The following is a 23559-nucleotide window of genomic DNA, read 5'->3' on the forward strand; positions in this document are numbered from 1 at the left end:
AGAGCACACCTAGTTCACATTCCTTCAGCCACAATCAAGTCAGCAAGAACACTTTCACATCCAAGTTGGCAAGAACACTTTCCCAGCTACTCTTATCAAGTTTGCTCAGACAGCACAAATTCTTTCTGTCTGTTTCAATAGGACTTTTAAAAAATGGAATTTCAGGGACACACTGCAGATTAATTTATAAATTATATATCTCACCCATAAATATGTGGGCATTTACAGAAATGTAAATATACTATCTTAGAAATAAAAACCAACAAAAACAAAGTTATACCCTCTAGATATATTGTCATAAAAATGTTAGTTTCTGTCCAGGTTGGGCACCCTGCCACCCCCAGACTTACCCCCCCCCCCCCCGAGAGCTAGGAAAGACCCAGGTGTGCTGGTCTGGCTCACAGCAGCTGCGGAGGCTGCAGGAGCAGCTGCAGGAGCCAGGGAAGCTCCTGGCGTGCCAGCCCAGCTCGCAGTGGCAGAGGAGGCTGCAGGAGCGGTGACCAGAGCTGGGGAAGTCTCAGTGCGCCGGTCCAGCTCATGCAGCAGCAGAGACCGCAGGAGGGGCAGCTGGAGCTGGGAAAGACCCAGGTACACTGGCCCAGCTCACGGCAGTGATGGAGGCCATAGGAGTGGCAGCTGGAGCTGGGGGAACCCCCAACAAGCAGGCCCAGCCCCAAACCCCCACCAGCCCCGAGGCCCCCTGGCAGGCCACAGAGAATGCCCCCAAAGCATGCCCGCCCCCAGAAGACGGGCAGGCAGTGCCTGGGCTCTTGGGAGCCACTGGCCCACAGGGAAGTTACTTCAGCCGAGTCAACTGGGGACAGGTGACTCAGGACCAAGCCCAGCACAACCCAAACGGCCCCACCTGGCCAGAGGAAAGGGATGGCTGGGGGCGAAGCCTAGCTTTAGCAGGGAATGGGAAACGCACAGGGAAAGGCCAGTGCCACTGGCAATATCTCTGAGAGGGGGATGGGAGCCTCAGGGCCAGGTTGGCGCCTGGAGGGGGTGGGAGCCCAGATGGGAAGGCTCCATAAAAGCGGGCAAGAAAGGGAAGCAAGTGAGGAGTGTTGGGAAACAGAGTGGGTACGAGAGAGAGAAGTGAGACAAGCAAGAGAGAGAGAGAGAGAGAGGGGAGAGTTCTGTCGGCCTTATGGAGGGAGAGAGTGAAGAGGGTGCTGCTAACCCCCTCCTCCCCCCATTCTATGGCACACCCTTTCACCGGACAAAAAGGAGGGCCAACCTGGAAGGCCCACCAACCCCAGGTACCAACACCTCAGAGTCAGACTCTTGAGCTTCATAATAATAATAATAATAAAAAAAACCCAAACCTGGTAACACAATCCAGCCAAAGTAAGACCTTACATGAATAACTTTCCCAGTGGAATCACTGAGATGCAACAGTGCTCAATTATCTGAGCAAAGCTTTCTGCAAACAGGTAAAAGCAGCAACTGCCCATTCATGTGCATTAAGGCCCATTATGGAATAGTCTTGCTGAGACTATTAGGAAGGCCTCCATAACTCCTAGCATTTTGCAGAATGTGAAAAAGACAATTGTTCAGGTGGGAATTTTTGTGGAAGGAGCAAAGCTGTAGTATAATAGGAGGTGACTTTTACTAGGGAGAAAGTCTTTTCTACACTGTCTTGTTGCCTTAAACAGATATGGTTGTGTGTGGGGTTGTTTTCTCCCCATTCTACAATCTCAGCCCTACTGCATTATTTTGTTTTACTAGGAATCTTTGTTGCTAGATTCAAATATTACCATATCTTGTAATCTGCTTACTGTTTGATGGATGTTATCATATTTTATAATCTATTTACTGATTGAATGAGAATTTTTTTATCATACTTGTTACATGCCTTAAGTCCTAGTGAGAAAGGCAGTCTATAAATGAAAATAACAACAAAATAATAATAATATTAATGAGCTTTGGCTGGATGGTGACCCTGGTTCATCAAAAAGTGACAAAAACTTAACAAACGCATAAGATCTTGATATTAACATGAAGTTTAAGGCCAATTCATGAGGACTAAAGGCACACCTCTGAGTTCTGCACAGTAATTAAATCTATGTGATACAGAAATAAGATTTTTTTTTACCCACCTCAAGAAGGGAAAGCCATTGTTCAGCAGAAACACTGAGATACTGAAACTGTTTGTCATTTATGTACTGAAGGTTGCCAACAATTAGAGCTGATACCCCAAATATTTCACATGTACGACACAAGCCTACAAACAAACAAAGCATTTTCAACTAACTACACATCTGTTTCATCAATTGAATACTGAACTTCGATATTGAGGAAGGGAAGGAAGACAAGATTCATAGGAGGCTCACACCTAAGTAAAGCTTATTCACAAGCACTAAACAAGTAGGTTATAAGCAAGCACTAAAGCAGAAAGCTCTAATTTCCACTTTATTAATCTTTAAGCTCTAGAAGAAAATGCGTACATCTTACAACACAGTCTTCCAAACATTTCATTACTTCAAGCAGCTGTACTAATTCATAATAATTATAGCACAACAGGGGAAAAGGGGGAAAAGAACAACGCTTCCCTTCTGTGCTCCAGATTGATCATAAAAAGAATCTATTTCCATCTGAAATCTTTAAAAATATTTCTAGGATGAATACAAAAACAGACTAGTTAGTTTTTAATTATAAAACTTAAAAATAAATGCTACGGGATTAAAATAAATAATCTTACCTCCCAAATTGGTGGGTTTATCAATGAGTGAAGCCACTACAATCAGTTTACTGCTTGATTTACCAAGTTTAGTAGCCCGATCTTGAAAAACAAGCTCTAGATCCAGATCAGGAGTACTGTTCTTCCAAGGAATAATCTTTTTTTGAACATCTGTCCATTGCCTTGGATTATCTGGCTCAGTTGACTTCAAACCTGAGATAGAATTTTTAATGTGATTTTAAATTATTATTGGATGTTGACTTGGGTACTCTTGTGGAAGAAGAGTTAGAGATTTTTAAAATATAATTATTTAAAGGCAACAAATTTTGTCCTTAATATATTCAAACTAAGTCCTTAACAGTTGTTCGCTAACACTACTTAGCTAAGATAAAAAATAGTCTGCTTATAGTTTACCTATATCTTGCTGAGACCAGTCATTGGGTTTTAGATCAAGGAGCTCAGTATGAGAACAGGAGCATGGAAATGTTGCACTCAAAGGTATGTCTGTGAATACTCTAAATTTATTGAGAGAGATCCATTCTTCTTCAGCAATTTCTGAAAGACGTGGTAACGTATGAAATATTGTCTGCAATGTAAGAGTTTAAAAAATTATACTAACATTAAAAATGTACCTTCCTCCCCTCCCCTTTCACACAGAATGTAACAGAATCCTGGTTACTTGTCATTCACAAATGACTAAGGAACTGCTTAGCCAGATTCCCCCCTCCCTTTACAGGAATCTACGCTTGAATTAAATTGTTTTGGAGGGGGGTAATAAAGTCTGGTTAAGCACCTGTTTTCATATGTTATGGGTAACCTGAATTAGTTTTAAACCAAGATCCCTTCAAGATGAGAGCCCAGCAACAGGTTGGCTTTGGGCATATTCAGTCAGCTTGACTGAGATGCATGAACGCAGCAGTGACTGGACAAAGGTTAACAGGGGTCTTCACAGTTGACTGAGGATTTCGAGATCTCCCTACACTAAGTCCAGCTCACTATCACCTCATTCAAACAATCAAGAACCAGGTTGCAAATCTAGAAGGAGCTTTTTAAAAAATCTGCATATTTACCTCAAGACAATAATCCTTAAGTGGATGGAAGTTTTCAAAAAAGAAGTGTTTTTGGATACGCTGCCAATTTTTCTTAGCATTCCTGCAGGTAAGAAGAAAGACATAAGCCTGACTAAATAAAAAATAAAAAACTTCAATAAACCTTTACAAAGGGGATTGCCAAATCAATGATGAACCACTTTTACTTTAATTGCAATTTGTTACAATTTCCAAATAGCAAAAGAGTGATAGAAAAAGTATACAGTGGCAATGCAAATGAAGACACTTCTTACTGGTGCAGGGACTCAAAAGACAAAAAGGGGCCCCACATGATTCTGCACAGGTTTGGGATCTCTCAATTGAATTGAATAAAAAGGCTTATCTGACCAAATACAGATCTGGGAATTGAACCACCTTCTATGACTGCAAGACTCCAGTCTCTTTTGAGTTTCTGGCTTTTGCTTTTGGACCAGTATGGCTATAAATAACTTGTCTACTTATATATGATTCCTGAATTCAGCCGATCAGGAGAGGCTGGTGTCATCTGGAAACAAATGGAATTAGCAAGAGTGTGTGAATAGGAAAAAAGCTATATGGGACAATGACAACCTACACTGGGGCTTTAATTGACTATATACATCTTGTAATATTGCAAATTCATTTGAAAGTACTCACATTCAGGATATGATTTCTATCACTCTGTCTTCAAAAAAGAGACTGGAGCCTTGCTGGATAAGAGGGGTGTTACGGCCCTCTTTATTTCAGTTAGATTTTGCCTTTAACATTTCTCTTACACCCTCTGCCACCAGGAATTATGTTCAAAAATAATTTTAATTTTAATGCCTAGTGGCAGCTTCCACCAGGAATTATATTCCAAAATAATTTTGATTTCCCCTTTAATAACATGCCCAAGCATCAGGCTCCTTCATGGGACTATGTGGCCCCAAGGAAAGGAATGGGATATAGGAATAAGATACTCTGGGATTAAACAAAACCAAACTAAACCTTTATTTTTACAAGAAGCATATTGATTTCATACTGTTAATTAAGCTTGATGGTTTTAAAAATAGTTGTTAGTTCTTAAAGTTTCTTTTCATAGGCTCAGTCACACAAATCTTTATAAACTTTCTCTCTCAGGCACACACATAGTTTGCCTGCTTCAAATAGATCAATCACTCACTCAAATATACATAGACTTTCTCTCTCAGGTGCACCCACAGTTTGCTTACTTCAAATAGAATGAATGTTTACTCTCATAGACACACACAGTTCAGGCTTCCACACAGGTTGCTTGCTTTGCTCAGACTCAATATTTCTCTTATAAATGCGTAGACACCCTCAGACTGCACACAGCTTGCCTGCTTTGCCAGACTGAATCTTTTCTCCCCACTCAGCAACTAAAAACTGCAGTTCACTCTGCCCACACTTCCAGTCATCAACCAATCACTCATCCCTCTCTTTCACCCCCCCCAATCTTCATCTGTAACAGACCAAGCATTTAAAGACACGCACACTTAAAATCATCACAAGGGGGAACAGAAACATTGAGGGGAATTGTGGCTATGGAGTTTGCTTTACTGTCACTTTTCTCACTGAGACTCAAGGCAGCTCCTGGCCTACCACAGCTCACATCATAATCTTTGTTCTTGCCTGCCCAAATATCCACCATGTGCTGGTATGAGGAAGTCTTTACATCAGTACCTCAAGATCATGCTTAATATCTTTTTTTCCTCTTTTTATTTTGTAACATCTGGCCTGATGAAGAGTTCTGGAAAACTTGAAAGCTTGCACACTGTTATGTGTCACTGGGTTGGTCCTAATGAAAGGTATTACATGGACTGTGCTTGTAGACCAATATGCCTATAAACAATTTGCCTACTTGCAGCAGATGGAACAAAGCATTGCTTGTTCCATGAACACTGCTTACGCAAAACAGAATCAAAGTCATTATCAGACATCTAGCTCACTCAATATGTCTCCAGAGCAGAAATCATTCCTTAAGCCAAACACTTTCAAAAGCAACTACCTCACTGCCCCATTTTTTCCTTTTCCCTATTCCTGCAAGGCCCCAGTAACTGCCTTTCCATCCTAATCATTCATAGTAAGATGGAAGAAGAAATATGCAAATAGCTAAATACTTGTGAGTAGATATAACTCATTCAAAAGTGGTCTAAAAATGTCATTAGACTTATGACAATAAGCAAAGAAAAGAGAAAGAGCACAACATCAAACATGTACTAACCCTGTTCCATGCATGCTTTCTGCTTGTTGGAGACAACTTTCGATAACTGGAGATAAAGTTTCAAAATCTTCCATGCAAAACTCTTTGCACATTCCCCAGATTTTCTTAAGAGCAATAAAAGCATAAAGTCGAACACTAAAATTGTGATGGAAACACCACTGTAGAACAACAGTCAGGGCTTTCTTCAAAATTGGTGTCTAAAGAGAAAAGCATTCTTTAGTTCACAACTGAAAATTTTTGCACAGCAATGAAATAATATAAATATTATTCACCCAATTCCTAAATAACAGACATTTTATACTTGGCTCAAGTATCAACTCAAGTTCATTAAGGAATTCTACATCCAGAGATCAAATTTATTTTTCCAATTTATATTGTACCCATATAACACTTCTCTACAATAATCTTTGACGTGTCACAATACTGCAATAAATCATACAAAAGTATAACCCTGAAAAGTTTTTTTCTGTGAAAAGGCTATTCAAAACCACCGTGATTCTAGGGAAATGTTCCACTTGATTTTTTTTTATCCCCTTATACACAATCTGGTTTTTAAGAAGAAGCACTTACCTTCTCAGAGGTATTCTGAAGAACTGTGTCAAGGTGTGATAACACTGACAAAAATGTACAAATGCTAGTTTTAAGCCGGTCTTCATCCTGAAAAATAAGCTATATATTATCAGTACTAAGATTTCTCAATGCATGTAATTTAGTAATAATTTTTTCTACCAGACTTGGGCTTAGCAATATAATCAGACACTTGGCCACTATAAAACTGTGTGGCCATCCTGGAAAACTATTGGAGGTCAAAGCTAGTGGCAGCAGAGCCAAAAAGAGTACATAGTGGTCTAGGGTCTGCATTGGCTTCCTTTGGAGCATAGTTCATTATGCTGATCCTGATCTGATCTATTAATGTACTGGATGTATATTAGGAAATAAATCCACTACAACGTATTTCCTATCACTATCATCTCATGCACTGAGATGTATTTTGAGTGCCCTTTTACAGTATCTCTGCACTCTGTACTCAAATGGCAAGTATACAGTGAGCACTTCTCAATGGCTGTCTCATAAACTCCAAACTCTTCTTCCCTGCAAGCTTCCTAAAATGCTTGAGCATTTTCCAGGAGCCACAAAGACAAAAGGCAAAATGACAAATAAGCCGAAGCTAGGGAAGCACTGACTTAGATAGCCCAAGAGAGCCTGATCTTGTCAGATCTCAGAAGTTAAGCAGGGTGAGCCTTGGTTGGTAATTGGATGGGAGATCTCCAACGAAGACTGGGATTGCAGAGGCAGGCAATGGCAAACCACCTCTGTTAGTCTCTTGCCATGAAAACCCCACCAGGGGGTCCCCATAAGTCAACGATGACTTGAGGGCAGGATTTCATTTTCCAGGGTAGCTTAGGAAAGGCACTGCTAAATGGGGAGAAGGGTTAAGAGGAGTAGAGCGGAGAGTGAAGCTGTTCTAGGCAATTTAACAGCAGCATGACAAAAAGCATAGAAATGGCAACACAAAGGAATGTGAAGTGAAGGTGAAGGAACAAGAGGTGGAAAATGCTAAGAAATTAGCACAAAAGCATTGGAAGTGGTATTAAGCATAAAAGGAAGCCAGCACAGCACCTGAAGTACTGATGTATTGTGATAGATATTCTAAATGCACAAGAGCATACGTGAGCTAGAGAAATCCATGTAAGCACCGGAATCAGTAGAGCTGCATTCTTTGAAAACTCAACCCAATGATCTTGGAATTGATTTATGAGTAAACAAAAACTTGTGCTATGGGATAATTTATTACATTTGCATTCAAATTATTCATTGAACTGAACATCTAAACTCTTACATAGCTAAAGCAATCCCAAAATTTTTGGAGAAAATGAGGAAACTTGTGAAGAATCCAAATGATGGCCCACTCTATTAAATACTTTACAGATGCTTGATTGTTGCTATAGCCAGCCTGTAGAATCCGATCAACAGTTCTTGTCAAAATATCCTGAAAAAAGCAGGTATTAAATCAATAGCGTAATTCATTTTACACACCCACACCCACTTCATACACCTTTTTCAAGATTCCCCCCCCCCTAATAATAGATCATTAAGTACAAAGCCAAGGCATTACCATCATGTCCAAAAAAGATACGGTAATTAATAATATTGCTTGCCAATTTAAGTAATAAAATTTCCTCTTCAAACAATGTGTTCTCATCCTACGCTACAGAAAAACATAAACACATCAGAACAAATTCTGGTGGAATTGCTACTGAAGGGAACAAGTTCAAACCTCTGCTCTGTGGTAACATTTCTGTTGAAACACCACTAGCTATAAGTAATGAACATGCATTTTGTGTATAGTAATACCTCATGAAGTTTTGGTAAAAGGACTAGCAGCGTCTGCCATAGTCGATTTTTAACTCTGTGTTGTAAAGAGTTCACATAATAGCGGACGTTTGATTTGGACATCAGTTCACCCTGCAGAGAATATAAACACTGATATAAGCTGCTACAACTTACTTACTTTATTTTATTTACTTTCGATTTCTATTCTGCCCTCCCCAACTAGCAGGCTCAGGGTGGATTACACTCTGCAAAACAACACACTAAAAACTTACATTTTACAATGTTAAAATAACCATATAAAACAGTGCAATATAAATATTTTAAAAGGTACAAAAAAGCAGTGCAGGAGTAGTCAGCTGATCAATCAGTCTGCCACCTACTCCACCATATTAAAATTACCTGTGTGGTAGGTTAAAATTTAGTTCAAACAATACCCTCTTTGGTATCAATGTACTGGAGACACAGTATGCAAGCTTTCAAAACAGCAGATAATGACCATGTAAAACACTTTCTCTATTCTACTGAACATTATTTAAAAATAATTTTTAATGCAAGTCAGAGGGAAGACTAGTTGGACAATAAAACAATGACTGAACTGTTTGTCAGTGAAAATGATGGGAGTGTAATAGTTCTAGCTCAGAGGTCCCTAATCTTTATAAGCATACGGACACCTTGGGAATTTCGAGAGAAGGTAGCGAGTGCCACCCCAAAAATGCTGCCTCAGGAGGTGGAGCCAAACAGAATACCTTTCTTCTCACACCTCCTGGGAAGAAGGAAATCCTGTAGGGGGAATGAAACCAGATACTGACTAAGGAAAGCCCAAGTGCTTATCAGAGCAGAACCACAAGTGACAAAAGGCACAGATTGGACACTAGTCAGCTTCCCTCAAGTTTTGATGGGAAATGTAGGCATCCGAGTCTTGCAGCTTGGCTCTCTGACTGCTGTCCAATGGACTTTTCAACTGTCACTTGTCCAACATTCCGCCAAGCTGCCTACATTTCCCATCAAAACTTGAGGGAAGCTGACAAGTGTCCAATCTGTGTCTTTTGTCACTTGTGGTTCTGCTCTCAGTCCTCCTGATGCTACAATGGGAAATCCTTTAATTAGAAAGAGCTGCAGCCAATAACAAGCCCTGCCTTTCAATGGCCCCATCCACTTTCTGAAAAGCTCAGTGGATGCCGGGAAGCACTCACAGGTGCCCCTGGGCACCATGCTGGGGAACTCTGCTCTAGCATTACCGTTTTCTAGTTTATATGCATTACGAACTCTAATTCTAACAATGAAATCTAAAGGGCACAACCCCCTTATCTGAAACCCAGGCATGCAACTGCCACATGAGTAGGACTATCAGGCTCCTACAGTCAATTTGGGGCAACTGAAAAGGAGAAGGCCCAGTAAAGAGGGATGAGTTCAATAGACTGCAGCCAAAGCAAAGCTTAGATGTATAGTACTCACAATGCACCACAAATAGTCTTACTTTATCAAGCAGATTCATGAAAAAATCTTCTATAAACTTCTTGTGCAATGTATTTGTTTCATCTAGCAAGCATAAGAATTTGATGGCACAAACTCTCACATAATGGTCATCTCTGTTTGTACTGTAATACATTATAATACTCAAATATGAGAATACATCAGTAAATTTTCTGCAATACTCAGTATAGCATTGAAGATTAACACATTTTTGTTTCTGTACTAGAATCTGTATTACAAGAAGCATATTTGCAGAACACATTCCTGTTTCACATTGAGACTTTTTCTGTTCCTGAGAACCCGAGCCTTCTTGTTTGAACAACTATTCCTCTCCTTTCAGAAACTGAGGGGAAAATGGGCATGTTTGGAATACAGAGGGAAATATCACCTCTCCAGCTTTTATAAGTAGATAGTAATGTGTCCTGTCAGGATCACATTTGCAACTGTGTAATAATGACTCTGCTAAAGGAAGTCATTATCACTGGAAAGCACAAATGGTAGCTAAAATCCAGATTAGAACAGAAGGGGAAAATAATGAACAAATTCAAATATATCATACATTGTAAATATCAACTTGTGTAGATTTACTCTCCTTTTGCAAAATAATAATAAAAAGGAGTAATGGGGATTCTAACTACATTTACGTAAGATATATAATGAAGAACAATTTTTAATACTCTGGCTTAATGGTGTGTTTGTTGATAGTATTTCTATACTAGTGCATTAACACTATGCTTCTTTGCCCGAAAGAACTCTCTCTCTTCCCTTCAAGATGGAAGCAAAATATTCCAATGCAAAATACAGGAGCAGTGTTTTAACATAAGACTAAGGATCTACCATTATTCTGTCTGCTCAGGAAATTTACAACAGCATATACTTCCCTTTTTCTCCTATTACGAGTTGCTAGCAACTTCGTGTTCACATACACCGCAAAGCACAATTCAAAAAATCTTGCTTCAGAAGAACATCTGTAACATGTTTGTTTCAGTGAAAGGATTTGAGGAAGATCAATGCTAAGTCATATATTTGCAACTACACTGACAATGCAATCCTAAGCAGAGTTACTCCTAACTAAGCCCATTGATTTCAATGATCTTAGACCAGGAACTCTGCCCTGGATTGCATTGCTAGTCAAACTGTGAAAACTGACTATATGAAAGGAGAGGATGCAACACTACATAGTATAAAGGAAAAGCAGCAGCTACAATTAAACCAAATTGCTAAATACTGACCTTTCTGTAACAACATTTGCTGAACATTCATCTCCAAGATTTTCCACAAAAGCACACACCTCCTGACTGAGTCTTGGTATTAATTTGTATTTTAAAAGAAGAAAAAAACATTTAAAATTAAAGTTTTGAAATAAACTTCTAAATTATTCCTTAATATCTTAAGCTATTCAGTTACCTCAAACACAAAGCAAAGGGGACCCCCCTATATAACATAAAATAGAATACTTCTTTTTACCTTTGGTCACGCCTGAAAACAGTTCCAAACAAACAGGCCTCTATGAGAAGTTCACTGTAATTGCCAGCATTTGAGAAAACATTTTCTACCGCATTTCTATTATCAAAAGTAGGAAACATCCAAGTTTGACAGCAATAGCTTAACAGTGTATTAAAAACTCCAGTCTTTGTAGAAGACATTTCAATCATCTGAAACATGATCTGAAAGAGGGAGGGGAAAAGCCATCATGGACCCCCAAGAAAAACACAATCTGAAATCCAAACATTAAATTTAATCACCCATTTTAGCATCCTGTAAGCAAGTCTTGCTTCAATAAGGGGATTTAGCTTCCTTTGTACTGGTGCAATACCATGAAAGCTCTCTCTCTCTCTCTGTAGCATTTTTTCTATGCTCTCATGTGTATAATAATGACCACTGCTTTATCTAGATTGAAGTAAACCCAAAGCATGCATGCATAATATATAATTTATTGTGAAGGTTGAGGCACAGAAGTAGTTTCAATTTGCAAACCAAAGTTAGCATTAAGTAAAAGAGCCCATGGATCTAGTGATTATTCCTACACAAAGGAATGGAAGTATGAAGAAGTCTTTATTATAATAATAATAATAACATTCGATTTATATACCGCCCTTCAGGACAACTTAATGCCCACTCAGAGCGGTTTACAAAGTGTTGTTATTACCCCACAACAATCACCCTGTGAGGTGGGTGGGGCTGAGAGAGTTCCAGAGAACTGTGACTCGCCCAAGGTCACCCAGCTGGCTTTGTGGAGGAGTGGGGAATCAAACCCGGCTCTCCAGATTAGAGTCCCGTGCTCTTAACCACTACACCAAACTGGCTATTCTATGTCTAAGACTGAAAAAAAACAAAGGACTTTCTTTTCCACAAAATTTGTATGAGAATATTACCTATTAAGGCTTTAAAATATCTCAAAAAATCCTAGTTAAGTAGAATGATTTCAAACCCATGCAATAATCATAAACTAAAAAAGAAATCATAGGCTGGATCCAGTGGAAAGGTTTGTGGGATGAGTTGGTGGGGTGAATCTTTGCTTCCCTTCCCCAAGCAGTCTGTTTGTTCTGAAAAGCCTCTTGGAGGCTGAGGAGAGCATCCTTCCCCCCCACCTCCCAAGCACAATACAAGGCACTGCACCAACAAGGGAAAACCAGGTAAAAGCATTTCCTTCTCTCCACTCTGTTAGTGGGTTGCACCTGTAGAGCAGTGATATTCAGTGGCTTGAAAGCCAAATGTGGCTCTCTGACATGCTACCTGTAGCTCTTCTGAGCACTGTTCCCCAATGCTGTCCCTGCCCCATGTCCCAGGAAAGCAAGCAAGGTGACTGCCTGGCAGGCTCATGGTTGGCAGGTCCCTACCTTAAAAGCTGATGCCAGAAGGACTATTGGATGGGTAAGCTGTGAGCTTCCCTGACCTAGGGATGGAAGAGTGCTTCCAAGGACCTCCCACACTCCCTGCAGCATCTGCATTCTCATCTCAGCACCTGAGCAACTGCTGGGAAAACAGCAAACTTGCCACATAGAAAAGATAGGGGAGCCACCACTGTGGCAGCTGTCCATGAAAAGAACAAGCCAAACACAGCAGGGTGGTAGCAATTTTACTCTCTCCACAGCCAGTATAGTTTCTTCCAGGCATCTTGGCAATCTCACTCTCTCATCTGAGCTGATGTGTATCATGCTGAGTTGAGAGAAAGAAGGCAGAGAGGGAAGACCTTCCTCTCACTCTAGGCTCACAAAGGATGGCTGAGGTTAAACAGTGGTAAGGAGAGACATGTGCAGAGATACTCTGGTAATTAAAAAGGTTGTGTGTGTGTGTTTTATTATGTGTGTGCATTTAGTGGGGTCATGTGCAAGGCACAGAGAAGACATATGGCTCTTTTGATTGATGGTAACTGCAAATGTGGCTCGCTGTGAGCCATGGAGTACCATGGCCGTACAGGAACTGGAGGCAATTTTACCTGACTCCTCCTCATCACAGCAGTGCCCCATACTTTGGTGCTTTCTCATGATGAGGCTCGCCTGACCTTCTGAGATGATTTTCATAACAAATAGTAGGATGCTTGAGGAAAAGGCGGGCAGGAAAAGATCTAGTCTCCAACAACTCCTCTAAATATTGCCGCTGGACCCAACTCCGTTTTAAACAGTTACCTGTTTTATTTTTATGTATGCTTTGCTCTTATTCTTTGCAGCAGCAGCAAGAACTTCAGGATCAAATACAAACTGTACAAAAGCTTTTAAATTAGGCCAAAATATTAGCTGTGTGTTAAGAGAAGATATAATTTTCCATGCCAGATCAAAAGCCTCTATGCATAGAGATTCAGAAGATTCCAGAAGCTAAAGACAAAAAGATGAAATGGCATTTAGCTTTTCAGGAAAATAATCAATCTACTTAATAAAGCCATACATTACTTTCAATCACTTACCTTGGGAACAAGTATTTTCATGCAATGAAACACAGGTAAAACATGGTCAGAAGGGAGAATTGTTAGTGCTTCCAGGGCAGACTGTAGACTCCTTGCATGCTTTTGAACATCCAACCAAAACTGCTCCAGATTTTCAGCTTCAGAAAGGTTTTGATAGTTATTGAGACCAAAACTAAGACAAACCCATTGATCATGTATGTATCGTGCTATGATTTTCCCCCACCCTTGTTGAGATGATGGATCCTCAAGGCAACTGTAAAAATTAAATATACACTACTTTTAGTTCATCATAAAGTCTGGCTTTCTTTTTTAAAGAGGGAGGATAAAGTCACTTTATAGAATTCCAAAGGAAAAGCAGACTAAATTCAAAGTCTAATTAGAAATCATGGTGTATTAAAATTAATAGGAACATACTTCCAACTAATTAGGATTGCAAAATCTGATTAAATTCTAAACACTTTACATATTAGGGAGTGGGATAATAGGAACACCAGGAACTGGTTAGAACTGCACTGTAAGACAGTCTGATTTTTTTTCCAAAAATTTAAGGCAGGAATTAGGAGAGCAGGAAAAAAAAAAACATTTTTTGACATAGTTAATGAAAATGATTAACCCATATACCTATTTTTTTCCATACTGCAAGGCTTCTTTAATACATGGTTAAGTTGTGAACAGGAAATAAATGTTTTCAACATTTCAACTGCTGGCAGAGATTCAAGCTGAAGAGCTGGCTTCTGATCAATAATTTCACAAACCACACTTAGGGATGCCATGCTCACTACCTTCTGAATCTGCTCCCCAAGTTTTACTTCCTGAAAGTTAAGATAGAAAGACAATTTTCATGTAGAAAACCTAATCCAATAGTCTGTAACCACATATGAAAAAGCAAAAATAATATTTATACATGTATTTCTCTGAATCTGAACACAGATTAAAAGGTCTGCTTACTTAGCATTACACAATATATAAAATTCAAAGTGTCCCTCTGTGGGCTGCGTCCAACAATGCACCAGCTGAAGGTTGTTGTTAACAAGGAACTTCCCTACCTCCTCCTCTGCCTCCTCTCAGAAAGCCCCAAAATCTCTGGAAAGAGACTGCTGGCAGCCACAGGACCCATATGGTCAGAAAGCCACATGGCCCAGAGACTGCAGTATGGAGGAGGTGGCCCCATCTTGCTCTTGCTTTCTTCGTCTTCGTCTTCTTCACAGGGATGGTGACAAGACTAAAGAAATAACGCCCCCTTCTCTTGCAAAGATGCTGCAAGACATAGCATTATGTGCATCTTCACTACATAAGCAAGACTGGGACCTACTCACACAAAAAAGAGTGATGGAGTATCTGAGAAATCACCATGTGAATCAGCCAATGCCAAGAGTCCTTAATAATTCTCACAATATTTCACTGTTTGTTTTCTAACTTTTACACATAATCAAACAGCATAAAAACCTATTGGTATAACAATAGCAACTTTAATATAGTAATTTTGTGTGATTTTACTTTCTATTTCCCCCCTAACTATTTATCTAGGTATTTGTTCAAGAGATACTGGGTCTGCTGACAAAGAAAAATAAAACTTGAGGAATTCGTTTCATATTTCTTTGGATCCTGACCCCTATTTACAGAAAAACAGTACATTGGGATTTCTGATTATCTTGCTTAATAACTGATATATAATATTTTAAGAAAAACTGGGAACATTGTTTTGATAAATCTAAATTCACCTTCCTAAGCACATCTTAATATCTGATTTTCTGGTGTAAGTTAAGCAATACTATGTCACTTCTGTACAGCCAAACTACACTTCTCTTAGTGCTGCATAACATTTTATGCTACTTCTAATGGATTCATATGTGAAAATATGTGGGTCATACATAAGTACCACAACTCTGAACTTCTGTTTTAGGACTTGCAAAATTACCTTTTCACTGCTCATTTCTTGTAAGTTGCAGAGAGAGGCATTTATCAGAGAGGAGAGGAAACCACAGATAGACACTCCCCTTGTCCCACCATTGGCTGAGCAGAAGCACAACAGCTCTGACAAGACTTCAAGATACAAATTACAGCGTTCCAAATCTGAAATCTAAAATTAAGAGGTAAGTTACTGCACAGAGCCAGAAAATCCCCTATCCTAAAGAAGAAGCTTATATAACAGTAAATGTACAGGGCATGAGTAGATAAAAATCATGAAAATCCAAAGAGGCATGCCCAGCAGTATTTATTTATTTCCTTTGAACAGCAAACAGCTAGGCCATGTTACTTATTGTATAAGCCCCCCAGCCCCATTTCATAAGTGGTTTGAATTATCTTAATTCCTCTTCACCCAATTTCTCACTGAAACCACATAACCCATTTTTGCCTCATTTTAGGAATCTGGGGTCTGTTTCAAATAAATTCTGCTTTGATCAAAACAGAAATTCAAAGAGAGGAGGGGCAGAAAGGGAGGTTCTACAAAATTAAAGAATTTTATTCTGTAGATGCTCAGAGGCAGAGAGTGTCTTCTCAAACTCTCTTATCCTCCTGCTAGAGCACCCTGTGGCATGTAACATCAAAAATCCTGCAAGTGCTTAAGTTACAAAAGGGTGCACAGAAATATAATGAAAAAAAGAAAGCAAACAGAAGTTTTTCTTTTGAAAGAAAGTAAGAGAGTAAGAGAAATCAATGGCTAGATTTAAACAAAGTGAATTTTCAAAAATGAAATTCTACTTCCCATAAGAAAGGAAGGGGGAAACATTTCAAGGTATGAAAAGATGCAACAAATGAAAATTGTCACTTATTTAAAAATATATATGAATGTTCTTTATAGTGTAAGACCTTCTCATGTAGTACATAGTTCACACACTAAGCAACCCCACAGGACTCTTAAATGCTTCCATCAATTCCCCCCCTCCCATGCAAAGATGCATACCCCAAAATTATACCAGGAAATGGGAGGCCTACTGATGACTCTATTATCCCCATCCAGCCCTCATACCCTTCCTTTTTGCTTGATTAAATTACACTCATATGATTGGTCAAAGCAGAGTGGATGAGGCCATGAGAAGGCATGCAGATCTCCCATTCCCTGCAACAGCCGATTCTGCTGCTTAAACAAGGGCTGTAATCCCCAGTGTATATAGATATTGCATCCACGCAGGGAAAGATCATACCTAGTGCTTACCACTGGTAGCTGAGTCCAATGATACTGTGTATCACGGCTGTATATTCTTCATTTCAGCCTGACGGGCCCATTATTGTCAGAGAACCTAACCCAAGTCACCAGCTGAAGAGGGACGCAGCATTAATTTCATCCAATTCCGCTTCCTCAGTGTAACCCACCCAATAGTTAGGTATTTTTCCCCAAAGGGTTTCCTTACCCTTAGAGAGGGTATTCAGGACAGAATGTAAGCTGCTGGGTGAAAGGGAAAGACTCTTCTACTGTATCCCCTACTACTGAAATTATGTGGACCCAAACAAGCCTAATGGCACACAAAACTTGTATAAATTTCTTTAATATGATTCCAACATCAAGTAGTCAATATAAGAACAGAACCATTAACTGACAATGAAAATGAATCACTGGACTTATCATGAAGGTTTCTTCTAATCAATAGAATGGAAGGTATTCTTCAGATTGGGTTCCTTTTCCTTGCTTCCTGGGCAGAGTTTATGCAAATGATTTTTGCAAGGCTTCCTTTGTTGATTGGAAGTAAATCCTTATTGACTTGAAGAACTGAAAGAGCTGAGAGTTCTGACTTGTGAGGGCTACAGTGTAGGTTACCTTGAAGGCCAGTATCCTCAGAGGGATGGGCCTCAAATATTTGAAAGGAGGCTTGTGAAGTCCTTGAACTACTCTATGTAGGTCCCATAAGGGTAATCTATACTGAGAAGGAGGGCTAGACAGGGATACTCCTCTGAGTAATCCCTTGATGTGGCAGTTCCTGGAGGTGAGTTGGCCTCCAATGGGCCAGGCAACTAAAGACAGGACCACTGCTTGACAAGAATGTTGGGGTGAAGGCCTTGGTCAATCCTGGAGGAAGAGAGGGACCTCTGAAATGGAATCTAAAGGGGGCTTGACCTTCTTTCTTCTATACCATCTTAGAAATGCTTTCCATGTGGTCTTGTAGATCCTGTGAGTGGAAGGTCATCTGGAAGCTAAGATACCTTTGACAGATAGCCATGACTCTCTAAGAGCCATCTTTCCATTTTCAGGTGGAGAGGTAGAATACGCCAGAATGGGATGGGGAAAAGGGCCCTGTAGAAGAATGTCGTGTTGGTGGAATGATCTATGAGGATGATTGCACCATTGCCACAAGGGTAGAGAACTAAGGTCTCCTTGGCATGTACTGGTAGATGAAGACGAATTCTGCTGCTTCCATCCTGTAAGCATATACGTCAGGACGTTGCCAGGAAAATTCACAAAAGGCTCCACTGGTTGGTTATATGAAGATTTATTGTAAAAATTCCAGTTCATGGTATAACGAAGACTTTGTTAGGAATGACATAATATTTCTAGGCATAGATACATAAAGTATTAGCTCCCTCCCTTGGGGGGTTGGACTGTCTGTGAGAACTGCAATCTCCAAGGTCAACTCTCAGCAGCTCCCTGCACAAATCCTCAGAGAGGAAGAAACATGCTGCTGTTTTACAATCCACTGGGGGGCGGGAGAGGAGGAAGGGATGAGGATGCCAAACTCCAGGCAGGAGCAACTCTTGACAATATAGGAAACATGGGGGTTGGGAGGTCTTGGCTCTGAAAAGGAACCTTGACAGGAATCATGGAATTTTGCAGTTGACTGGAGATGAGATAAATGGTCCGGGCAAGGGAGATCCAGCCTACTGGCTATCACCCTAAATATTCTGAGTTTGAAGGCCCATACTGCCTAGTGCAGATTGTGACAGCTGAGCCAGTCAGACATCAGGGTGTAAATGCCTTGAAGGTGCTGGGCGCAAAGAGGAACGATGACTTTCTGTCCTATGGAGAAGTGCAGCAGCCTCTCAGTGTAGGGACTGAAATCAGTTAATATAGGCCTTTACTATCATGCTGGAAGTGCTAGAAGGCAAGAGCCACCAGCAGGATTATCTTTGGCCCTAAGCCAATTGATGCTGTGGCCTATTCCTCAGCTCCACCTCCACCAAGAGATTTGTCAATGGCAGTGGGCTTCCAGCCAAGATACACTCCACTCTGGATCATAGATCCAGAGGAGTTAGCCGTGTTAGTCTAGTAGCAAAATCAAAAAGAGTCCAGTAGCACCTTTAAGACTAACCAATTTTATTTTATTGTAGCATAAGCTTTCGAGAATCAAGTTCTTTTCATCAGATGCCTGATCCGAACTGGTCAAATACAGAAGAGGAGGGGAGGGGAAAGAACAGGACATATATCACAAGAAGACAGAATGCAATTAGTGTGAAGGCAATCAAAACATTCCTTTGCTTGTAAATGTAAACATCTCCTTTTGGTGTGGAGTCAGTTTGCCGCAGTGAAGGTATACAATTCCTATGTAGTATAAGCCCTCGATAACCACAGCTGCAGCTGGATGGCTCTGGAAATGCCCCTTTGGAGGGGGATGTCCCTCAACTACCAAAAAAAGAACCTGTGCACAAAAGAAGTGGTTGGTATCCATTTGTGCCTGTGATGCAGGATGTAGTCCTAATAAAGGAGGAGGAGCTGGGAGTAGAGATAGACACATGGCATCATGTCTAGCCAAGATACCATGATGGCGAGGAGCAAAAGATCAACTGATGTCACTTACACAAGCAGAACAATATTTTCCTAGAGGTTGAAGTGATGTTCCCATAGGAAGGAGATGAGGGAAGAGTGGTGCCAATGGTTGTGCCCAGGTACAAGATGGCTTGTACAGGAGGCAGGCTGTTCTTTTGGTGGTTCATTAGGAGCCTGTAGGGGTGTGCACCCCAAAAATATTCAGGTTTCCTGCTTCGGGTTTACCTGAAGCAGGAAAAACATTCGGAAATACCCCAAACCCGAAACTGCTTGTGGGTATTTGAATTACTTTGGAATGCTCCGTAAAGATTCGGAGCATTCTAAAGTAATTCAGGGGGCTGGGTTTTCTCCAAGTCTTAGGCTTTGGGCTCTTCACGGCCATATCTTTCTTCCAAAGCGCCGTTTTCAAGCGGGAAGATCTCTCCGTCCTCGCTTTCGGAGTGAAAGCCCTACAGATCTTGCAAGTCTGATTGTTGTGCCCCTCACTGAGGCAAAGGAGGCAGAGCGAATGCCTGTCTGTCTTTGCCATTTTGGAGCTGCATTTAGAGCAACACTTGAACAAGGCTTTATCTGCCATAGTTCTACTAAGAATAATCCTTTCCTCTCTCTCCTAGATAAAGACGGAAAGAACTCACGAACAGCTCCAGCTACTGTGCATGTGGGAATGCACAGAAGACCAACAATGAACTTATTCTTCCTATCACTAGTATGTTCTTGGGAAAGACAGCGACAGTGATAAGACCAGCCACTGATGTGTCTTTTTATTCTTCCTCTTCTACAAGTGTGAGCTGAGGAAGTCTATTCAGTCGCAGGCAGGACACGGACTGGGTTCAACCAATGAAGGAAGCCTTGCAAAAATTATTTGCATAAGCCCTACACACAAAGCAAGGAAGAGGCATAACCCAATCTTAAGCATACCTTCCTCCATTTATGGATAATTTAGAATTCTTGCGACGGACATATGCCACACATTATTATAAAACTCTCAATAAATCAAAATCTGACCTACAATTAATAGCCATTAAGTGTTCTTTCTCAATCACCTGCCAACTGAGACAACTTAGTTAAAACAATTATTTATGAACTAGAGTGCTTTACTTAAACCAATTATCAACATACAATTTAGAGGCCGTATTAACCAAACTCTCTTGCATCTGAACTGAAGCATTTTTTCTTTACAAAGCTAACACTGATAAAAATATTTTTAGTATAACTCTCTTGGTGCTTCAAATAAGAACCTTTTAAAATATTGTTACCTCTGTACAAGAACAAGCAGAACTTCACCGGCATAGTAACTATACTAAGTACTTACGGCATTTAATTCATTTGCTGCAAGTCTTCTAAGGAGAAAATCTAAAATGCTTTCCAAGGCAGTCATAAATTCATTCCGGAGAAATGTTATTACCCCATCTGTACAAAAATACACTAAGTTATATAGTACATATTTGATTTAGAATACTATAAAATATCTATGGGTTAAACCTACAATTGCTTATATTGTGGAAAAAGTGAAACCCAAGCCAAAGTCCATATAAGTATTTAAATGAACAGTGTCTTATTCTAATTTACAAGTATATCGTTCTAAAGCTCAGGTCTTGGGGCATTTTGGATAATTAAGCAGTCATCTTTAAAATTAAAATAGATTATTTAAAATATTTAAAATCATGTTCAAAAGTATCTTTCTGTAGAAAGAGAAATTATTACCCCATAATAAGGCAAAACAGCAAATATTATCAAGTTTACCCACATAATTTAAATTATACTGCACTGCATGTTAAAGTGCTTGTTTTTTCCACTGCCTGTGTCAAAGCTTTCTATATTTAAATGTTAACGTTTTAATTATATGCATTTTGAAAGCTCTTTGCAACCATTCTTTTAACATGAATTGCAGTTTCAAAACAAAGTGTTACAACTAGTTGTTGAAGTGCTGTCAGTAGCCTGATACTGTAATGCTAGCTAGAAGAGAAAGACTGATAAAGAGCAACATACTGAAGACACCACTAACCAGTTTGTGGACTGGAACATCTGACTGAACATGTCTGCAGTAACTTCAACAATAACTGAAGGCTTTTATCAGTTTTCACTGTGGAGATGTAGGGATTAGTGCCAACTTTCAGCAAGACATTCAGTAGAGGATTAAGGAGAGCCTTCAATTCAATCCGTTCTATACTGCCAATACCACAACACAAAACATACATTAAAAAGAGGGGAAAATATTCTACCATCTGTTTTGCTGACTTTTTGGATAAACTGTATTTTGCAAACATGCAAAGCAGGTTGCTATCACTGAAGTCTTATTTGTATCTTCCACACAAGCTGGAAGCAACACTGCAGTCTACTTTATAAGATCTCAAGCAAAAAGACTTAACAGTGTTCAAACTTTTGCGCATGAATATCTGTATAAAGCACAAAGAAAAATGAAAATCTTTTTTAGAAATATGAAGATAGTTTGAAAGAGGGAATGATGCTTGTGTAAATGCTTATCCCACTCCTGCTTCTCTTAGAACCATAAAATCATTTGCAAAGCCTGGAAAACTTGTCTGAGGAGAGGCAACAGGGGAATAAACAATAAACAAAAATGCATGCTCTCTATTCCAAACCATTTTGAACACTTCTAAAACTATGGCTGTCACCAGTCAGTATTTTCTGAAGGTTGCCGCTTTGAGCCTCTGGTATACATAAAGAGTCACCACACCATCAAACCACAGAATTAACAACTAGTGTTAATTTTTCATCTCCAATTAATAACAAGTTACTTGGGGGTTGGGTTTTGATTAATGTACAAATGATTATCCCTTATACATTAAACCATGCTGGATTGGTTGCTGTGCTATAAAATAAATTTATGGTTTATAATTTATAGATTATAAAATAAATTTATTGATAGATGGTTTATCTTACACATACTGACGACAGGTTCAAATTTCAAAGCAATATATAATGATCTATGATACATTTAAACAACCATATCTGGGCCAAAGCTAACCTGCAAATTACTTCATGCCAAGTTTGAACATCACTCCTCTAGCAGTTAACCCTGATCTCCCAACTCTTTTTAAACTTAAGAATCCAAGGATTTAAATTGGAATTATCTCTTATATACAACATTTGCATTCATCTTTAGAGTACCAAAGTCAGAGATAAATGATAAATGGGATAAAGTAATAACAACAACAAGTGTGCTTATATACCACTCTTCTAGACAGATCAGTGCCCCACTCAGAGCAGCGAGCATAGTATTATTACTATTATCTCCACAATACAGCTGGGACTGAGAGGTGTGGCTAATGGCAGTGGAGGGATTCAAACCAGCAGAGTGCCGATTTGTAGCCCAACCACTTAACCACTATGCTACAGCAGCTCAATGGTTTGTGTATTACATCCTAAGAAAAATACAATAGGATAACATAAAGCTTCTGCTTACTTGGATTCATGTGTCATCTCTTCTACATCTGCAGCCAGAAGAATCATTGTAGCAACAAGCTTAGCTTCAAACCAATCAGGCACAAAGCAGTCTTCTATAACATAAATAAAATAAAATTTCGATTTTTTTAAAATAAACATTGTGTAGGTATACATGCATGAATATTTTAAAATATTTAGGCTGGAGTTGGGACATTTTCCAAACTGCTGTGCTGTATTAAAATGTGTTCGTATTCTCAAAAGCATCACAATCTCTGTCACTTAAACATATAGATTTAAAAAAAAAGATTTCCAAACATCATACAAGGAAAAGCACAACAAAATGATTCATTTTGAAAACAAGGAGTAACCAATTCAGTTATTCAAAAGATTTTTACTTCACCCTTCACTTAAAACAGCACTCTAACAAACCAGTAAATAGGAGGGAGGATCTACTGCCCTTTTATGTAAATTAAGTACCCCTCTACATTTCAGATATTTCTACAGTAATAATCTCTTAAGTAAAAGATGGAATTAAGTATCTTTTGACAATCACATTGGTTTTGCTTGATTAAACCACAAAAAAGAAATCTCTACTGTTGAAAAGTATTGAAGTTAAACATCTTTCCCCTTTGCTTCCAAATTGATCTTTTATACAGGAATAAAAATAGTTTGATGTCAGTCCTAAACTTAAGGCTCACAACCACAGCTGCATCAACATGTGGCAAGACAGTTGAAATCTTGCAGCACAGGCATCCCAAACGTCGACAGTGC

General features: G+C 39.5%; 1 protein-coding gene across 1 annotated transcript in view; it reads right to left on the reverse strand.

Moving 5' to 3' along the window:
- The window catches only part of TARBP1 (TAR (HIV-1) RNA binding protein 1), a 53394-nt gene that overhangs the window by 4086 nt on the left and 25749 nt on the right, over positions 1-23559 (reverse strand). Inside the window, exons 11-28 of the mRNA XM_054972909.1 lie at positions 22808-22901; positions 21389-21552; positions 20696-20793; positions 15604-15765; positions 14307-14497; positions 13686-13938; positions 13411-13596; positions 11249-11448; positions 11014-11085; positions 9786-9906; positions 8330-8440; positions 7815-7964; positions 6545-6631; positions 5975-6171; positions 3754-3835; positions 3098-3269; positions 2705-2896; positions 2103-2227 (exon numbers count right to left, since the gene is read on the reverse strand). Coding sequence (XP_054828884.1) covers positions 2103-2227; positions 2705-2896; positions 3098-3269; positions 3754-3835; positions 5975-6171; positions 6545-6631; positions 7815-7964; positions 8330-8440; positions 9786-9906; positions 11014-11085; positions 11249-11448; positions 13411-13596; positions 13686-13938; positions 14307-14497; positions 15604-15765; positions 20696-20793; positions 21389-21552; positions 22808-22901 — 2657 coding nt within the window. The remainder of the gene's footprint in view (positions 1-2102; positions 2228-2704; positions 2897-3097; positions 3270-3753; positions 3836-5974; positions 6172-6544; positions 6632-7814; positions 7965-8329; positions 8441-9785; positions 9907-11013; positions 11086-11248; positions 11449-13410; positions 13597-13685; positions 13939-14306; positions 14498-15603; positions 15766-20695; positions 20794-21388; positions 21553-22807; positions 22902-23559) is intronic.

This window comes from Eublepharis macularius, chromosome 1 (assembly GCF_028583425.1).
Source record: "Eublepharis macularius isolate TG4126 chromosome 1, MPM_Emac_v1.0, whole genome shotgun sequence".
NCBI lineage: Eukaryota > Metazoa > Chordata > Lepidosauria > Squamata > Eublepharidae > Eublepharis > Eublepharis macularius.